General features: G+C 43.2%; 1 protein-coding gene across 18 annotated transcripts in view; it reads left to right on the top strand.

Annotated features, from left to right (window-relative positions):
• STAU1 (staufen double-stranded RNA binding protein 1) overlaps positions 1–16,738 on the top strand; it is a 79,413-nt gene that overhangs the window by 21,959 nt on the left and 40,716 nt on the right. For 4 of the 18 annotated variants that reach the window (XM_065523280.2, XM_065523279.2, XM_074005521.1 and 1 more), the window contains 2 exons: positions 4,448–4,736; positions 12,486–12,546. The exons of 6 other annotated variants lie outside the window; for them this stretch is intronic. In XM_065523280.2, the coding sequence (XP_065379352.1) occupies positions 4,668–4,736; positions 12,486–12,546 (130 nt within the window). In that variant the 5' untranslated portion in view covers positions 4,448–4,667. Of the gene's footprint in view, positions 1–4,447; positions 4,737–12,485; positions 12,547–14,279; positions 14,458–16,738 lie in introns of all 18 variants that reach the window. 8 more of the 18 variants (XM_065523278.1, XM_065523276.1, XM_074005519.1 and 5 more) reach the window with 3 other exon arrangements.

Raw genomic sequence — 16,738 nt, 5'->3', positions numbered from 1 at the left:
AAAAAACCAGGAGATGAAAGGTCCTCATCTGTGTGGGAGGCAGAGAGGCAGGGAAATGGCAGCACGACACAATTCACAGTAAGAGGTGTTTTCCAGCACCAGCAAGATCTGAAGAATCTTTGCGTTTCAAACTTTTCAACCTAATTTTACTGTGTATAAAATAGTGTTTGTCTCTAAGAAGACTCTAACAAAGCATTTTGATCTCTCGAGTCCTTAATTTACCTGATGGAAAACAATCCTTAAAGACAGGTTTAAAGGAAGACTTGTTTGCATTTAAGGACTTAGTCTTCAGGACAGTACTGTTGAGCAACAGGTTCAGAATTTATATAGAAGTTGCATTTCTAAAGTTCCACAGTTCCTTGAAGGCTGCTATTAACTATATCAATATCAGTAATGAAAAACTTAATTTGTTCTTTGAGTTATGTGGGCAAATGATATATTTTCCCCCATTCATAACTGTGATGTCTGTCCCGGCTTCTCTTTGGGAGAGGAGCATCTGCTTGGGTGCTAAAATACTAGCATCAGGCTGGGCACGGTGGCTCATGCCTGTAATCCCAGCACTTTGGGAGGCCGAGGCAGGAGGATCACTTGAGGTCAGGAGTTGAAGATCAGCCCGGCCAACATGGCGAAACGCCGTCTCTACTGAAAATACAAAAGTAGCCGGGTGTGGTGGTACACATCTGTAATCTTAACTACTCGGGGCCGGGTGCGGTGGCTCAAGCCTGTAATCCCAGCACTTTGGGAGGCTAAGACGGGCGGATCACGAGGTCAGGAGATCGAGACCATCCTGGCTAACACGGTGAAACCCCGTCTCTACTAAAAAATACAAAAAACTAGCCGGACAAGGTGGCGGGTGCCTGTAGTCCCAGCTACTCGGGAGGCTGAGGCAGGAGAATGTCGAAAAGCCGGGAGGCAGAGCTTGCAGTGAGCTGAGATCTGGCCACTGCACTCCAGCCTGGGCAACAGAGCGAGACTCCGTCTCAAAAAAAAAAAAAAAAATCTTAACTTCTCGGGAGGCTGAGGCAGGAAAATCGCTTGAACCTAGAAGATGGAGTTTGCAGTGAGCCAAGATTGTGCCACTGCACTCTACCCTGGGCAACAGAGCAAGACTCTGTCTCAAAAAAAAAAAAAAAAATTAGCATCTATTTTTTAGGGCCTTTTGAGATGGGAAGGGGATTTTCTTTTCCTGTCTAAGAATATAAGTTACTTGTGACCTGGCGTGGTGACTCAACGCCTGTAATCCCAGCACTTTGGGAGGCCGAGGTGGGCGGATCACGAGGTCAGGAGATTGAGACCATCCTGGCTAACATGGTGAAACCCCCGTCTCTGCTAAAAATACAAAAATTCAGCTGGGCATGGTGGTGGGCGCCTGTAGTCCCCGCTACTCAGGATGCTGAGGCAGGAGAATGGCGTGAACCCGGGAGGCGGAGCTTACAGTAAGCCGAGATCACGCCACTGCGCTCAAGCCTGGGTGACAGAGTGAGACTCCGTCTCAAAAAAACAAAACAAAAAAAGACTATGGCTGGGCGCGGTGGCTCAAGCCTGTAATCCCAGCACTTTGGGAGGCTGAGACGGGCGGATCACGAGGTCAGGAGATCGAGACCATCCTGGCTGACACAGTGAAACCCCGTCTCTACTAAAAAATACAAAAAACTCGCCGGGCGAGGTGGCAGGCGCCTGTAGTCCCAGCTACTTGGGAGGCTGAGGCAGGAGAATGGTGTGAACCCGGGAGGCGGAGCTTGCGTGAGCTGAGATCTGACCACTGCACTCCAGCCTGGGCGACAGAGCGAGACTCCATCTCAAAAAACAAACAAACAAACAAACAAAAACAAAAAAAATAGGACTATAAGCTACTTGTTCCATTAGTAAGATTGTATTTTGTGGGTTAGTATATGTGTGCTTGAAACAGTATCCCTGGCCCCTCTATCCACTAGATGTCAGTAGATCCCCCATTCTGCACACTGGTTGTGACAACCAAAAAATGTCTCCAGACGTTGACAGATGTCTCCTGGGGGAACAAAATTGCCCGGTCTTGAGAATCACTGCCTTAGATGCTCTGTTCAGGCTTAAATAAGACACATAAAAATGTTAAATTAGCAGGTGACTAATAATTTATGAGTATTGTTTGTTGAATTTTCATATTTATCATGTTGGAAATTTGAATTTACCTAGTCTTATTTGGAGAGTTTAACTTTTTTTTGTTTTGTTTTGAACTACATGTTTCAACCAACTGTTAGACGTAACTCCTTTAGGTGAATTTAAGGATAACATTTTTGAGGCAGTCTTAATTTAAAAAGCCTGTTCCTTTCTCAGCTTCTAGAAAACTTACATATTTATGACTGACTTGAGCTGAGTGCAGTGCCTCACGCTTGTCATCCCAGGACTTTGGGAGGCCAAGGTGGGCAGATCACCTGAGGTCAGGAGTTTGAGACCAGCCTGGCCAACCTGGTGAAACCCTGTCTCTGCTAAAAATACAAAAACTAGCCAGGCATGGTGGTTCACGCCTGTAATCCTAACTACTTGGGAGACTGAGGCAGGAGAATTGCTTGAACTCAGGAGGCGGAGGTTGCAGTGAGCCAAGTTTGCACCACTGCACTCCAGCCTGGGCGACAGAGCTCTGTCTCAAAAAAAAAATTAAAGATTTATGACTGACTTGAAATCCTGGCAGTCAGCCTGCTTTAGAGAGCATTAACCAAAAATCCCTTGGTCCACACCCTTTCTAAATTTAGGCATTCATTCAGAGTCTCAAACTCTAAGGGCCACTCAGGACACAGTTGGGTTGCTCTTTCTGGGATGGGAGTACATTCTGGAGCAGATACTTTACTCCTAGCTTATTATTTGACCTTGAGACCTGTGGTTGGTGTTGTGAAGTCGTACATATACTACGAGTGACTTTTTTGTTATGAAAAGTGCTCTTCTTAAGACAGTTTACAAAAAGGAAAAGGAGAAGGAGTGAGTGAGTAAATGAAGAGAGGGGAAGAGAGGAGGAAAAAAGTTTCTATTTTAGCAGCTGACGGGGGAAAAATACCCAATGAAATAAGGTCATAGCTGACTTCTGAATGGTTCTGGACTTGTTTCTTGACACTGGTGACTTGTCTTCTAAGACCATTATGTAGATCTTCAATGGAACTCCTCTGTTATTTTGTTCTGATTCCAAAAGTAAAAAGGAACAACTGCACTCTTGGGGAATTTTGTTGAATAAGGTAATACTTATGCCTCTGCTATCCAGAGTCACATTTCGACTGAGTTTCTTTTGAGTTTTGCAGTCCTTTTTGTTCTCAGTAAGAGAGAATGTGCCAGGACTCCTCAAGTAGCTTAATTGCTCTGGTCATTCGTCTCTTTCTTGAGGACCAGCTTTAAAAATCATTTTGATACTCAAAAAAAAAATTAAAGTAACAAACTGTTTCTTTATAATAGAACTTCTAGGTAGTTGGTTTGCTGGTGTCTACATTGGTTGGCTATTTCCTGAGAGACCTGTCATTCTGCCTTTGTTGCCACTGGTTATTTTTAAGTACTTTGACTCATTAAAAACATTTTCGGCTTTTAAAGGATGGCCACGAAGATGAGCACAACTGTCCTTATTTTTGACTCGTGAAGAAATTTAATGTATTTAGATGTAATGCCTTCATTATTCTCTTAATTTACAAGATGAGGTAAACAAGCTCCAGTGCTCCCCACCCCACCACCACACCAGTAAAATTGCCAGTCTAAAATCCGTTCCTGTCTTCTTCATCTCCGCTTTTGCTTTTAATAGTATAAATTCTCTAGTATGTTCTTCATTACTCTGATCACTTCTCAGGATCTGTGAGCCTGGGTAGGGGTGGGATAGTTTTCTTGTTGGGGGTTTGTAATTAAATGAGACCTCAAATAAGCCTTTTAGGAAAACAATACATCTGTCATCACCATAGGGAAAAAGAAACAACAGAAGTATCCTACCTTCCTTCTGTCAACTTAAAACCCTAAGGTTGCCAACCTGAGCCTTGGTCCTTAAGAGGAAGCAGTGTTCACATTCACCTGTTCCTGGTATTATAAACCTAGTTTGCTTTCAATTTCTCGTAATTTTGAGACCAGAAAGAAACCTTTACTATGCCCCAATTACTATAGAAACCTCTCCATACTTTTTAATTTGCATTTTTGAATGTAAGCTGTAGTTTGCAATTCTTAATATTCACCAATAAATATTGTACCCTACTGATTCTCTTTGTATAATGAATATGCAGAGCACACGGGTATTGTAAATCATTTAAAAAACACTGTGGGAAAGTCACAAGGCCAAGAAACTTACTGTATACCAAGGAGAAACATATTTCGAATAAATGAACATAGCTCCATGCTAAATGGAACTATTTTCATAACTGAGTAGGTGACACCATTTTGACTGAATATTGGCAATTACATATCTCCTCTATAATTTACCTTTTTATTTTCTTTCCCTTACAACTTTTAGGTAGAACTTTAGACTTCATAGCACTGAATTAACCTGCACTGAAAGCTGTTTACCTGCATTTGTTCACTTTTGTTGAAAGTGACCATGTCTCAAGTTCAAGTGCAAGTTCAGAACCCATCTGCTGCTCTCTCAGGGAGCCAAATACTGAACAAGAACCAGTCTCTTCTCTCACAGCCTTTGATGAGTATTCCTTCTACTACTAGCTCTCTGCCCTCTGAAAATGCAGGTAGACCCATTCAAAACTCTGCTTTACCCTCTGCATCTATTACATCCACCAGTGCAGCTGCAGGTAAGCATATGAATCCAAGTGTCTTCTATTTCAAATGTTTTCTTACCCTGTTTTCTGATCTGATAAGTAGGTTGCAGATTTAGGGAGCTCTCACATTTACCTTCAAAAAGTAAAAGAAAATATCACCACCCACACTTCTTTATCCCAGTTATACAACACTGGTTGTGTAGGGGATTGACAGAGGCCTCAGTTGACAGACCATTGTAGGTTGTGAGAAAGAGAATTGAAAGCTGAAAACTACACAGACTATAAAGCCTCCTCTGTTAAAGAGTGGTGGCTGGCAGAAAGAATTGAGCAGTAAATACCACCTTGGATATTCATCGTTGTATGGGATAATTCTGCATTTAAAATTATTTCCCAGAACAAGCCAGGTGCCATGGCTCACGCCTGTAATCCCAGCACTTTGGGAGGCTGAGGCAGTTGGATCACCAGAGGTCAGGAGTTCGAGACCAGCCTGGCCAACATGGTGAAACCCTGCCTCTACAAAAAATACAAAAACTAGCTGGGCTTGGTGATACACACCTGTAATCCCAGCTACTCAAGGAGGCTGAGGCAGGAGAACTGCTTGAACCTGGGAGGTGGAGGTTGCAGTGAGCTGAGATTGTGCCGCTGCACTCCAGACTGGGCAACAGAGGGAGACTCCATCTCAAAAAAAGAAAAAAGTAAAAACTAGGCCGGGCGCAGTGGCTCACACCTGTAATCCCAGCACTTCAAGAGGCCAAGGCGGGTGGATCACAAGGTCAGGAGTTCGAGACCAGCCTGGCCAATATGGTGAAACTCTGTCTCTACTAAAAATACAAAAAATAGACGGCCATGGTGGTGCGTGCCTGTAGTCCCAGCTATTCAGGAGGATGATGCAGAAGAATCGCTTGAACCCAGGAGGCAGAGGTTGCAGTGAGCCGAGATCACGCCACTGCACTCCATCCTGGGCGACAGGGCAAGAGACTCTGCTTCATAAATAAATAAATAAAAATTTTTTTTTTTTTTGAGACAGAGTCTCGCTCTGTCACCCAGGCTGGAGTGCAGTGGCCACATCTTGGCTCACTGCAAGCGCCGCCTCCCGGGTTTACGCCATTCTCCTGCCTCAGCCTCCCGAGTAGCTGGGACTACAGGCACCCGCCACCTCGCCCGGCGAGTTTTTTGTATTTTTTAGTAGAGACGGGGTTTCACCGTGTTAGCCAGGATGGTCTCGATCTCCTGACCTCGTGATCCGCCCGTCTTGGCCTCCCAAAGTGCTGGGATTACAGGCTTGAGCCACCGCGCCCGGCCAAATAAATTTCTAACAACTGACGAAGAGCTCTTGTATCTGCATAAGCCTTCTTTTTGAGTGTCTGTAAGATTTTATCCCAAGCAAGGGGGCAGCCAGATTTACTAGAAAGCAAAAAAGTACATTGACATTTATTTATTTTTATTTCTGTTTTGAACAAGTAAGTTTAAGTCTGGAAGGTTCCAGAAGTAGTTCAGAAATCATAATGAGGACCAATTAGAAATGGAATAAAGAAGCAGAGTTTTTTTCTCTTCTTTCCTTTCCTTTCGTTTGTTTCACAGGGTCTCTACTCTGTTGCCTAGGCTGGAGTACAGTAGTGTGATTATGGTTCACTGCAGCTTCAACCTCCTGGGCTCAAGTGGATCCTCCTGCCTCAGCCTCCTGAACTGCTGGATTATAGGTGTGAGCTACAATGTCCAAATTTATTTTCTTGTTAAAATTTTCTGCGTCATGGCCAGGCATGGTGGTTCACACCTGTAATCCCAGCACTTTGGGAGGCTGAGGCGGGAGATTGCTTGAGCCCAGGAGTTGGAGACCAGCCTGGGCAACATGGTGAAACCCCATCTATACAAAAAAATACAAAAATTTTGAGACAGAGCGAGACCCTGTCTCAAAAAAAAAATTAAAAAAATAAAAAATTCTCCTTCTTGGCTGGCCACAGTGGTTTACACCTGTAATTTCAGTGTTTTGGTATGCTTATTTAGTTATGAGATAGAGTCTCGCTTTGTTGCTTAGGCTGGAGCGCAATGGTGTGATCTCGGCTCACTACAACCTCTGACTCCTGGGTTCAAGCAATTCTCCTGCCTCAGCCGTCCTGAGTAGCTGGGATTACAGGTGCCTGCCACTACACTCGGCTGTTTTGTATTTTTAGTAGAGACGGGGTTTCGCTGTGTTGCCCAGGCTCGTCTCCAACTCCTGACCTCAAGTGATCAGCTTGCCTTGGCCTCCTAGATTGCTAGAATTACAGGTGTGAGTCATTGTGCCAGACTGGGAGGCCAATTTAAAAATTAGCTGGGCTTGGTGGTGTGCACCTGTAGTCCCAGCTACTTGGGAGGCTGAGGCAGGAGGATTGCTTGAGCCCAGAAGTTCAAGGCTGCAGTGAACTGTGATAGTGCTGTCTTACTCCAGCTGGGCAGCAGACTACGTCTGACTCAAAACAAAGTTTAGAAGCATTCAAATCTGATTATTAGGAAAATGAACTAAAGGTACTTTACTGTACACAGGGGCTCATGCCCATAATCCCAGCACTTTAGGAGGCTGAGGCAGGTGGATCGCCTGAGGTCTGGAGTGTGAGACCAGCCTGGCCAACGTGGTGAAACCATGTCTCTACTAAAAATACAAAAATTAGCCAGGTGTAGTGGTGTGCGCCTGTATTCCCAGCTAATTGGGAGGGTGAGGCAGGAGAATCGCTTGAACTTGGGAGTCAGAGGCTGCAGCGAGCCGAGATCACGTGACTGCACTCCAGCCTGGGCAACAGTGAGATTCCATCTCAAAAAAAAAAAAAAAGATTTAAAACCTTTGAAAAATACCTAAAAATATTATAGACAAGAAACTGAGGCTAAAGAAAGAAAACTTAAAACCAATATTCTTATGAATAGGAGACAGGGTCTGACCAAAAAAAAAAAAAAAAAGGGAGGGGGGGATAATAAATAAAAACAATATTCTGCCTCCCAACACCCTCCCTGCTACATGGCAAGACCAGTGAAATAAATGGAGTGTCAGTGTTGGGTTTTTTTTTTTTGAGATGGAGTCTCGCTCTGTCACCATCCTGGAGTGCAGTGGAACCATCTTGGCTCACTGCAACTTCCTTCTCCTGCGTTCGAGTGATTCCTGCCTCAGCCTCCCTAGTAGCTGGGGCTATAAGCACATGCCACCGTGCCCGGCTAATTTTTGTATTTTTAGTAGAGACAGGGTTTCACCATGTTGGCCAGGATGGTCTCGATCTCTTGACCTCGTGATCCACCCGCCTCGGCCTCCCGAAGTGCTGGGATTACAGGCATTAGCTACCACACGCAGCCTAGTGTGGGTATTTCTATACCAGCGTCACCTCATAACAGAGTCTTTTCTTCCCCTTCCTTATGCCTATTTCCTTTCAATTTCCTCCTTTGTCTTCTCATTTCCTTTACTTTATGAATCTGTTCTTAGAGCGTTTGCTTCTCCCACTCGGCTGCATGGTATCTTCCACGCCACCCCCACGGTTCCTTGGACTGGTTCACCAGATAACATTCTTGATTTTTCATAGTCCTGTAGAGATGTTGTTTTCCCCATATTTGTCATGTGAGACTCTCTGAAAAGGAAAAGGCACAGACTGTTTCAGTCCTCTGGGATTTATTGCTTTTTCTTCTAATGAGTTCTGGTGTCCAAATCCTATTGACTTTGTAAAACTCCTGCCCACCAACATCATTTTATTTTACTTATATAATTGTTAGAAATAGATAAGGTCTTAGGATGGCAGCCTTTGGAGAAAAGACTAGAGGATGCCCGGGAATGAGAGTTTCACTGTATGAGAGATGACAACCGTTGTTTGAGAGATGGTAGTGGTATGTTGAGTTTAGCGAAATAATGGGCAGCTGGCAACTGTCATAAACAGCTGGCAACTGTTTCAGAAACCAGTCTGTGCTCAGAAGACCTTGTATTCCAGTTGGTTTTAATAGCAGTGCTTCATCTGATTTCAAATCTTGCTTGCCCATTATGGGTTAGTTATTCCCCTGACTTCAGTCTTTTGAAGACACACCCTCTCCTAGATTACCTGGCTTCAACTGGTTCAGAAAAGACCCTAGTTGTGTCTTCTCTCTTCTCTGGGAACGTACTCCTGGAATGATTTGCAGTTTTGTATCATGGCTGCCTACATTTGTAGGCCTTCCGTTTGTTTTTCCTCTATTTTCATATCCCTAGGAGAATAGTAGTCTTACATACTGCTAGTTGACTTCAGTGCTCTTACATTACTTTTCACTTCCTTCTCGTGTGGCAAACCCCATAGAAAAAAATCCCAGCTGTGTCTTGTGAATGAGTGAGTTTGTTTCAGCAAGATCCAGTTTGAGTATAAGCCTTTTTTTTTTTTTTTTTTTTTTTTTTTTTGAGACGGAGTCTTGCTCTGTAGCCCAGGCTGGAGTGCAGTGGCCGGATCTCAGCTCACTGCAAGCTCCGCCTCCCGGGTTCACGCCATTCTCCGGCCTCAGCCTCTCACGAGTAGCTGGGACTACAGGCGCTGCCACCTCGCCCGGCTATTTTTTGTATTTCTTAGCAGAGACGGGGTTTCACCGTGTTAGCCAGGATGGTCTCGATCTCCTGACCTCGTGATCCGCCCATCTCGGCCTCCCAAAGTGCTGGGATTACAGGCTTGAGCCACCGCGCCCGGCCGAGTATAAGCTTTTGTGTGAGCAAGGTCCGGCTCACCACTGTAAGGTAAATAGCATCCATACTGCTAGTGCATTTATAACCCACCTGGAATGTTTTCTGTTTTTTTTTATACTCCTGAAAGTGGTGCTGTGATTCAAAATACGTATTTTCAAACTGATGAGGTTGTCTTAAACAAAAACTATACTTAGACAAGATTATAGATTTTTGAAGTTTCTTCTTTTTTCATCCTTGCCAATGGGTCAAAGAAAATCTCTGCTTCTTTTTGGAATATTTGGGTTTTATTTTATTTTTTTTTAGAGTCTTTCTTTGCCGCCTGGGCTGGAGTGCAATGTGGTGTGATCATGTCTCACTGCATCCTCGACCTCCCAGGCTTCAGCAATCCTCCCACCTTGGCCTCCGGAGTAGCTGGGGCATGCCACCATGCCCAGCTAGTTTTTTTTTAATTCTTTGTGGCGGTGAAGTCTCACTGTGTTGCCCAGGCTTGTTTTGAGTTGCTGGACTCAAAACAATCCGCCTGCCTTGGCCTCCCCAAATGCTGGGATTACAGGTGTTAGCCACCCCGCCTGGCCATATTTTGCTTTTAAAACTCCAAATAGTGTGTGGTTGTTTGGGATTCTGAACAGAGACAGTTCTCAAGCACCTGTGATTGATTGCCCGTAAGTTTTCCAGCTCTGGGCCACCTCTTGTCTGCTGCTTGCTTCTGGCTCCTCTCCTGCTTGTTTGCACAAGGACCTTAGGGTAGGGAGAAGAGGTGATGGGAAATCAGTTTTTTCACTTGTTAGCAATCCAGGCAAAAGGTTTGAAGATGCAATTGCCTGGCTAATTTTGCATTGTAGTAGAGATGGGGTTTCACCATGTAGTCTCAAAGTGAGTATTTTGTATTGTCTCTGGTTTCAGTTATCCTTGTCATTCCCCTTATCTTAGAGAATGAAAGTCTGACTATAATTTTAAAATTGCTAATCATTATTCAAGAATTCAGTCTTTTTAGAACATGTGGAAAAAAGGAAAAAGAATTCAGTCTTTGAAACTTGTTTGTTATCTGTATTAACAGCATATCTGTAGTTATCTTTTTTCCCAACCATCTAAGGACACGGAGATACGGAGTTGTCTTTTGCAGTTGTAGCATAAGATGATATAGTATGAGAGATAAGGAATTAACGCTGTTTCTGATCATAACCTTGCAGCAAAGATAATTTAATTAAGGATGAGCTGTTTATCTCATTATGCCTCATTTTCCTTCACATGCAAACCTCAAGCCTTGAATAAATCAAGTGTTTCTTTTCATTTGACTGAAAGTAGCATCAGGCACAAACATGAATAGTCACCATAGCATAACACGGTTGAGTTGCCTTTGAAGTCAGACAGATCTGGGTTTGAATCTCAGCGTGTTACTAGCTGTGTGATCTTGTGCAAGTTACTACTTTGTTGTTGTTTCCTCATCTGTAAAATAGGGATAATAATACCCACCAAATAGATTTATTGTGAGAATTAAATGAGAGCATGTATGTTAACGTGTGGAGCACAATGCCTGCCACCTAGTAAATGCTTGAGAAATGGTAGCTGTAATTCTGGCTACTTGGGTAGCTGAGGCAGGATTAAGCATTTAAGAAAAACGAATATTTCCCACTCACACAAAACTAGCTTAAAAATGTTGTTTTAAAGCATAATTCTATTTGAAATGTGTCTTTATAGACACTTTTAGGCAATTAGGGGCTGGGAGCAGTGGCTCATGTCTGTATTCACAGCAGTTTGGAAGGCCAAGGCCAGCAGATCACTTGAGGTCAGGAGTTTGAGACCAGACTGGCCAACATGGTGAAACCTCGTATCTACCAAGAAATACAAAAATTAGCTGGATGTGGTGGTGCACGCCTGTAGTCCCAGCTACTCAGGAGGCTGAGGCAGGAGAATCACCTGAGCCTGGGAGGCGGGGGCTGTAATGAGCTGAGATGGCACCACTGCATTCCAGTCTGGGTGACAGAGTGAGACCCTTTATCAAAAAATCAATTAATTAAAATAGAAATAGAAGGCCATAAGTAATTTTTCTGTAACTGTTGTATTTACAGGATTTTTTTGCAGACCTTAACTTTGGGATTCCCTTTATTAACTTTTTATTATATTTTGGCTTATGCACTTTCTCACTTTAACTTTTAATAATTTAGGTAGTTTGGCTGTGTGTTCATCTCTAACCGCATATTTTTTTACCCACAAGTTGTTCAAAGAGGAGAAGTTGTTCTCTTGGGTGATTTAGATTATTTGAAAAATCAAGAAATGTGGTGTACTTTTAGTTCTGTCAAAACCAAGATTCTAACCTCGCTACCAACAGCATGCAGCAGAGTGGCAGCTAGCGCCGGATGGGGAAGTCCTAGAGAAAGGCAAGACTGTTCATGAGAATAACTGTGTGTGTGTGGTTTGTTTTTTTGTTGTTTTTTTTTTTTTTTTTTTTTAAGCATTTTCTCCTTCAGCATTTATCCATGAGACAATCACCAAGATGACCCAGGGGTTGTACCGCGTTGCAGGCTTCTGCCGTTTGACCTTCCTGCCTGCCAGGGTTTTGAGGTCATACTGTTATTTGTTCTTAAATGAGTAGCCCGGTGAACTGCAGAATATATAAAGGAGATCCCTGATGTCCTGATGTGTCAAGTGTCAAGGGCGCGGGGGGAGTAAAGGATTATTTATTTATTTATTTATTTATTTATTTATTTTTGAGATGGAGTCTCGTTCTGTGGCCCAGGCTGGAGTGTAGTGGCGCGACCTGCTGGGATTATAGGCACGAGCCACCGTACCTGGCTTTCTTTTTTTTTTTTTTTTGGGATGGAGTCTCACTCTGTTGCCCATACTGGAGTGCACTGGCGCAATCTTGGCTCACTGCAACCTCTGCCTCCTGGGTTCAAGTGATTGTCCTGCCTCAGCTACCCAAGTAGCGGGAATTACAGGCGCGTGCCACCACACCTGGCTAATTTTTGCATTTTTAGTAGAGATGGGGTTTCACCATTTAGGCCAGGCTGGTCTCGAACTCCTGACCTCAAGTGATCTGCCTGACTTGGCCTCCCAGAGTGCTAGGATTACAGGCGTGAGCCACTGCACCTGGCCAATAAAGGATTCTTTATGTTTTTTTCCTTTAGTGGAAGCTGTGTACTGAGGGAATCCTAAAAGTAAGACCTACAAGAAAAATCAGCTATGAAGGCAAGTTGCCCCACCCCTTAAGGCACCAAACTTAAATGACCTAGACATACTGAAATCCAGATTTCCCTTGTAAATTGTTTGTAAGTGAGATAAAGTGATATTCAGCGATAACATCAGAAAAGTAAAAGCTTCAATTAATTTTTTTTTTTTTTTTTTTTTTTGAGACGGAGTCTTACTCTGTCACCCAGGCTTGAGTGCTGTAGCGTGTTCTCAGCTCACTGCAACCTCCACCTCCAGGGTTCAAATGATTCTCTTGCCTCAGCCTCCTGAGTACCTGGGATTACAGACATGTGCTACTACACCTGGCTAATTTTTGTATTTTTAGTAGAGGCAGGGTCTCACCATGTTGGCCAGGTGAGTCTCGAACTCCTGACCTCAGGTTATCGGCCCGCCTCGGCCTCCCAACGTGCTAGGATTACAGGTGTGAGCCACCACGCCGGGCCGCTTCAGTTGATTTGATAAATTCCGAAGTAATGAATCTCAAATCTTTGGGGTGCATCAGAATTACTTTGGGAACTTGTTAAAAATACAAATGCTCATTCCTTAAATCCTATCACTTTGGAAGGCTGAGGCAAGAGGATCACTGGAGCCCAGGAGTTTAAGACCAGCCTAGGCAACATAGGGAGACGCTGCCTCTGCAAAAATTAAAAAATTAACCAGGTATGGTCTGGGCACGGTGGCTCACGCCTGTAATCCCAGCACTTTGAGAGTCCGAGGCGGGCAGATCACAAGGTCAAGAGACGGAGACCATCCTGGCCAATATGGTGAAACCCCGTCTCTACTAAAAATTCAAAACTTAGTTGAGCGTGGTGGTGTATGCCTGTAGTCCCAGCTACTCAGGAGGCTGAGGCAGGAGAATTGCTTGAACCTGGGAGGCAGAGGTTGCAGTAAGCTGAGATCATGCCACTACACTCCAGCCTGGCGACAGAGCAAGACTCTTGTCTTTAAAAAAAAAAAAAAAAGAAAAGCCAGGTATGGTGGTGTGTGCCTGTAGTCCCAGCTACTCTGGAGGCTGCAGTGAGCTATGATTGTGCCACTGAGCTCCAGCCTGGACAGCAGAGTATGACCCCATCTCAAAAATTGAAAAAAAGGATGGTTATGCTTTCAAACAAGAGCCCACAAACACATTGCAGCATCAAAACATTGTCTTAATTTGTGTGAAGTACTACTATGTGTTTAAATCAAGTTTACAAAATCTCTTTCATGAGAAGTAATTGGAAGAGAATTTTGAGGCTGGACATGGTGGGTCATGCCTGTAATCCCAGCACTTTGGGAGACTGAGGCAGGTGGATCACTTGAGGTCAGGAGTTTGAGACCAGCCTGGCCAACATGGTGAAACCCCGTCTCTACTAAAAGTACAAAAATTAGCCGGGCATGGTAGCAGGTGCCTGTAATCCCAACTACTTGGGAGACTGAGGCGGGAGAATTTCTTGAACCCAGGAGGTGGAGGTTGCATTGAGCCGAGATCACACCACTGCACTCCAACCTGGGGACAGAATGAGACTGTGTCTCTAAAAACAAAAAAGAATTGCAGTGCATACACAACACAATCTCTTTTTTTTTGTTTGTTTATAAAAATGACAAAAAAGGATAAGAAGGGGATGACAGGATGAATTATCAAGATAAGACCAGGCCTCTTAAACCGTGACCATAGAAAGTGTTCAAGGTTCAAGTGACCTACTGCAGTCAATGTCAGGTTTCACGAATTGAGAGCTCACACTTTTCATTTCTAGGAATTTACAGTACTGCTGACACTTGGAGATCAGCACCGGTGAGCTGAGTGAACTGGTATTAAAAAGGTCAAACACACAGTTGCTGCTAAAGCTTTGGAGGGAACAAAATTTCCTAAGCCCACAGTCTGTCCTTTGGTAGCGAAGGAAGGAATCCAGGTCTTATGCATGGGCCAAACAGGTACCTTTCAAAAGTGTATCTAGAGGTACTACCATTTAATATGTATATGAATGGTTTCTTAACAAACTTGTCGATTTTGAAAGCACAGATTCTACACAACCAGTGACAAATGCTTATTTTTGGGGAATCCTTAACCTCATTGTAAAGCAGTGGTTTCCAATCTGTGATGCCTCAACGCCTGACAGTCTGGAAAGGCGGTCAAGGCGGTCGTAGGAAGGATGGCAGGTGACCAGATAATTTCAAAGATTTCCGAAAAATTTAATGAAATATATTTTTGATAAGATTGTATAGATTAGCAATAATATAAATTTTATCTAGAGTCACATCAAGTCAGTGTGGTAATATCGATTGTAATTTTGTTGGTCAGAAGTGCTTATTGTCAGTTGTATGTCTCTTAATTAAAAAGATTGAGAAAATGTAATATTAAATGTAAATATTACTTAAATACAAGCCAGCAGGTAGTATCTCCTCAAACAAGGGACCCATGCAAGGGGAGTATGCTAATCAAGAAGGTGTGGCTGGTGAAGGGTTGGGGATCAGTGACCTGGAGGCTGTGTCATTAATGGCTGTTTTAGCAGAGACCCCCTCAGATGCATGAAGTCATCCCAGATCTTGGTATGTAGGAAGGAATCTGGGAAGTTATCAGTCACATCTTTCTTGTTACTTTTGATTTCTTTGCAGTATACTTTCTTCATGGTTATTCTCTATTGCAGACAAATTCTGTGGATCAGAACTGCTCTTAAAATGATTCAGACTGTACTTAAAATGCAATTATATGAATTCTGTAAAAAATATAATTCTAATGCAAGAAAGAGAGAGATCTGTAATTCATGTGGCCCTCTGTGCAAACCCCAATGTTATTCTTATAGAGTTGATTCATGCATTAAATTTAGTTGAACCAATTATAGTACAGAATAAGGTCTTTTTTATTTCTCTGTATATACACCCTAAAGAGGCATTTTAAAGTGGATTTTTGTGTGCATTTAGATTTTGCCATTTCTAGTGTTCTGTTTTTGATATGAAAGTGTTGTTTTTAAGTATGATTGTGCACTGACACTAATCTTTCCAGGCTGGTTTTCTTTTTAAATGGTTTTTAAAAGTTTATGGATTGGATGAACTGAGAGAAAGAAAAATTGGAAAATGAATAGCATGTATCTTCTGAAGTTGATACATTTTGAGATAACTTGTTGTATATGAAAATGGAACTCATTTTCCTAGCAAGTATTACCACAGGTCAAATTCCATTAGAAATATCAAGAATGGAAATATCTGAATATTTTGTGGGCCTTGTGTAACTTCTCCAAAAAGAATTGGGTTGCGGCCGCCTCAGTGATTTTTCACCTTTCCTTGAGTTGCACATCGTGTTGTATTGTAGCTCTTTAAGTGTGCTTTGTGTTCTTTGAACTCCTCTGGGGCAGGAATTGTTTCTTTTTTTTTTTTTTTAGACAGAGTTTCACTCTTGTTGCCCGATGTGGAGTGCAGTGAGGCAATCTCGGCTTACTGCAACCTCCGCTTCCTGGGTTCAAGTGATTCTCCTGCTTCAGCCTCCCAAGTAGCTGGGATTACAAGTGCGTGCCACCATGCCTGGCAAATTTTTTGTATTTTTAGTAGAAATGGGGTTTCACCATGTTAGCCAGGCTGGTCTTGAACTCCTGACCTCAGGTGATCTGCCCGCCTCAGCCTTCCAAAGTGCTGGGATTACAGGCGTGAGCCACTCTCACTGCAAGGTCTGCCTCCTGAGGCCATTCTCCTGCCTCAGTCTCCTGAGTAGCTGGGACTACAGGTGCCCACCACCACGCCCGACTAATTTTTTGTATTTTTTAGTAGAGACGGAGTTTCACCATGTTAACCAGGATGGTCTTGATATCCTGACCTCGTGATCCGCCTGCCTCGGCCTCCCAAAGTGCTGGGATTACAGGCGTGACCCACCATGCCTGGCCAGAAATTGTATTTCTTAAGCTTAGCACAGTGCTTTGCATCCAGTTAGTAACGTAATAAATGCATCATTCAATAGTGTGTACAGATATACTTCTGAGTGCAAGCCAATAATCCTGTAAATCAGTACAACCAAGGTTATATTGATTAAATATTCTCAAACACTAAAATAATTTGGACATTTACATGGGATTTTTTAATCGTGAAATTTGATGTGTTTTGGAACTTATTTCTGACAGCTGTACCATATAGCTTTCACTGATAATGTCTTGGGTTAAATTGTGGCTCCTCTGATAACCCTCAGAGTAGATTTTGTGCTGTTGACTGTATATAAATATCGAGAAAT

Source organism: Macaca fascicularis, chromosome 10 (assembly GCF_037993035.2).
Source record: "Macaca fascicularis isolate 582-1 chromosome 10, T2T-MFA8v1.1".
In the NCBI taxonomy this organism is placed as follows: domain Eukaryota; kingdom Metazoa; phylum Chordata; class Mammalia; order Primates; family Cercopithecidae; genus Macaca; species Macaca fascicularis.
The sequence above is the reverse complement of the archived record's forward strand: the minus strand, read 5'-3'. Positions and strand labels throughout refer to the sequence as shown.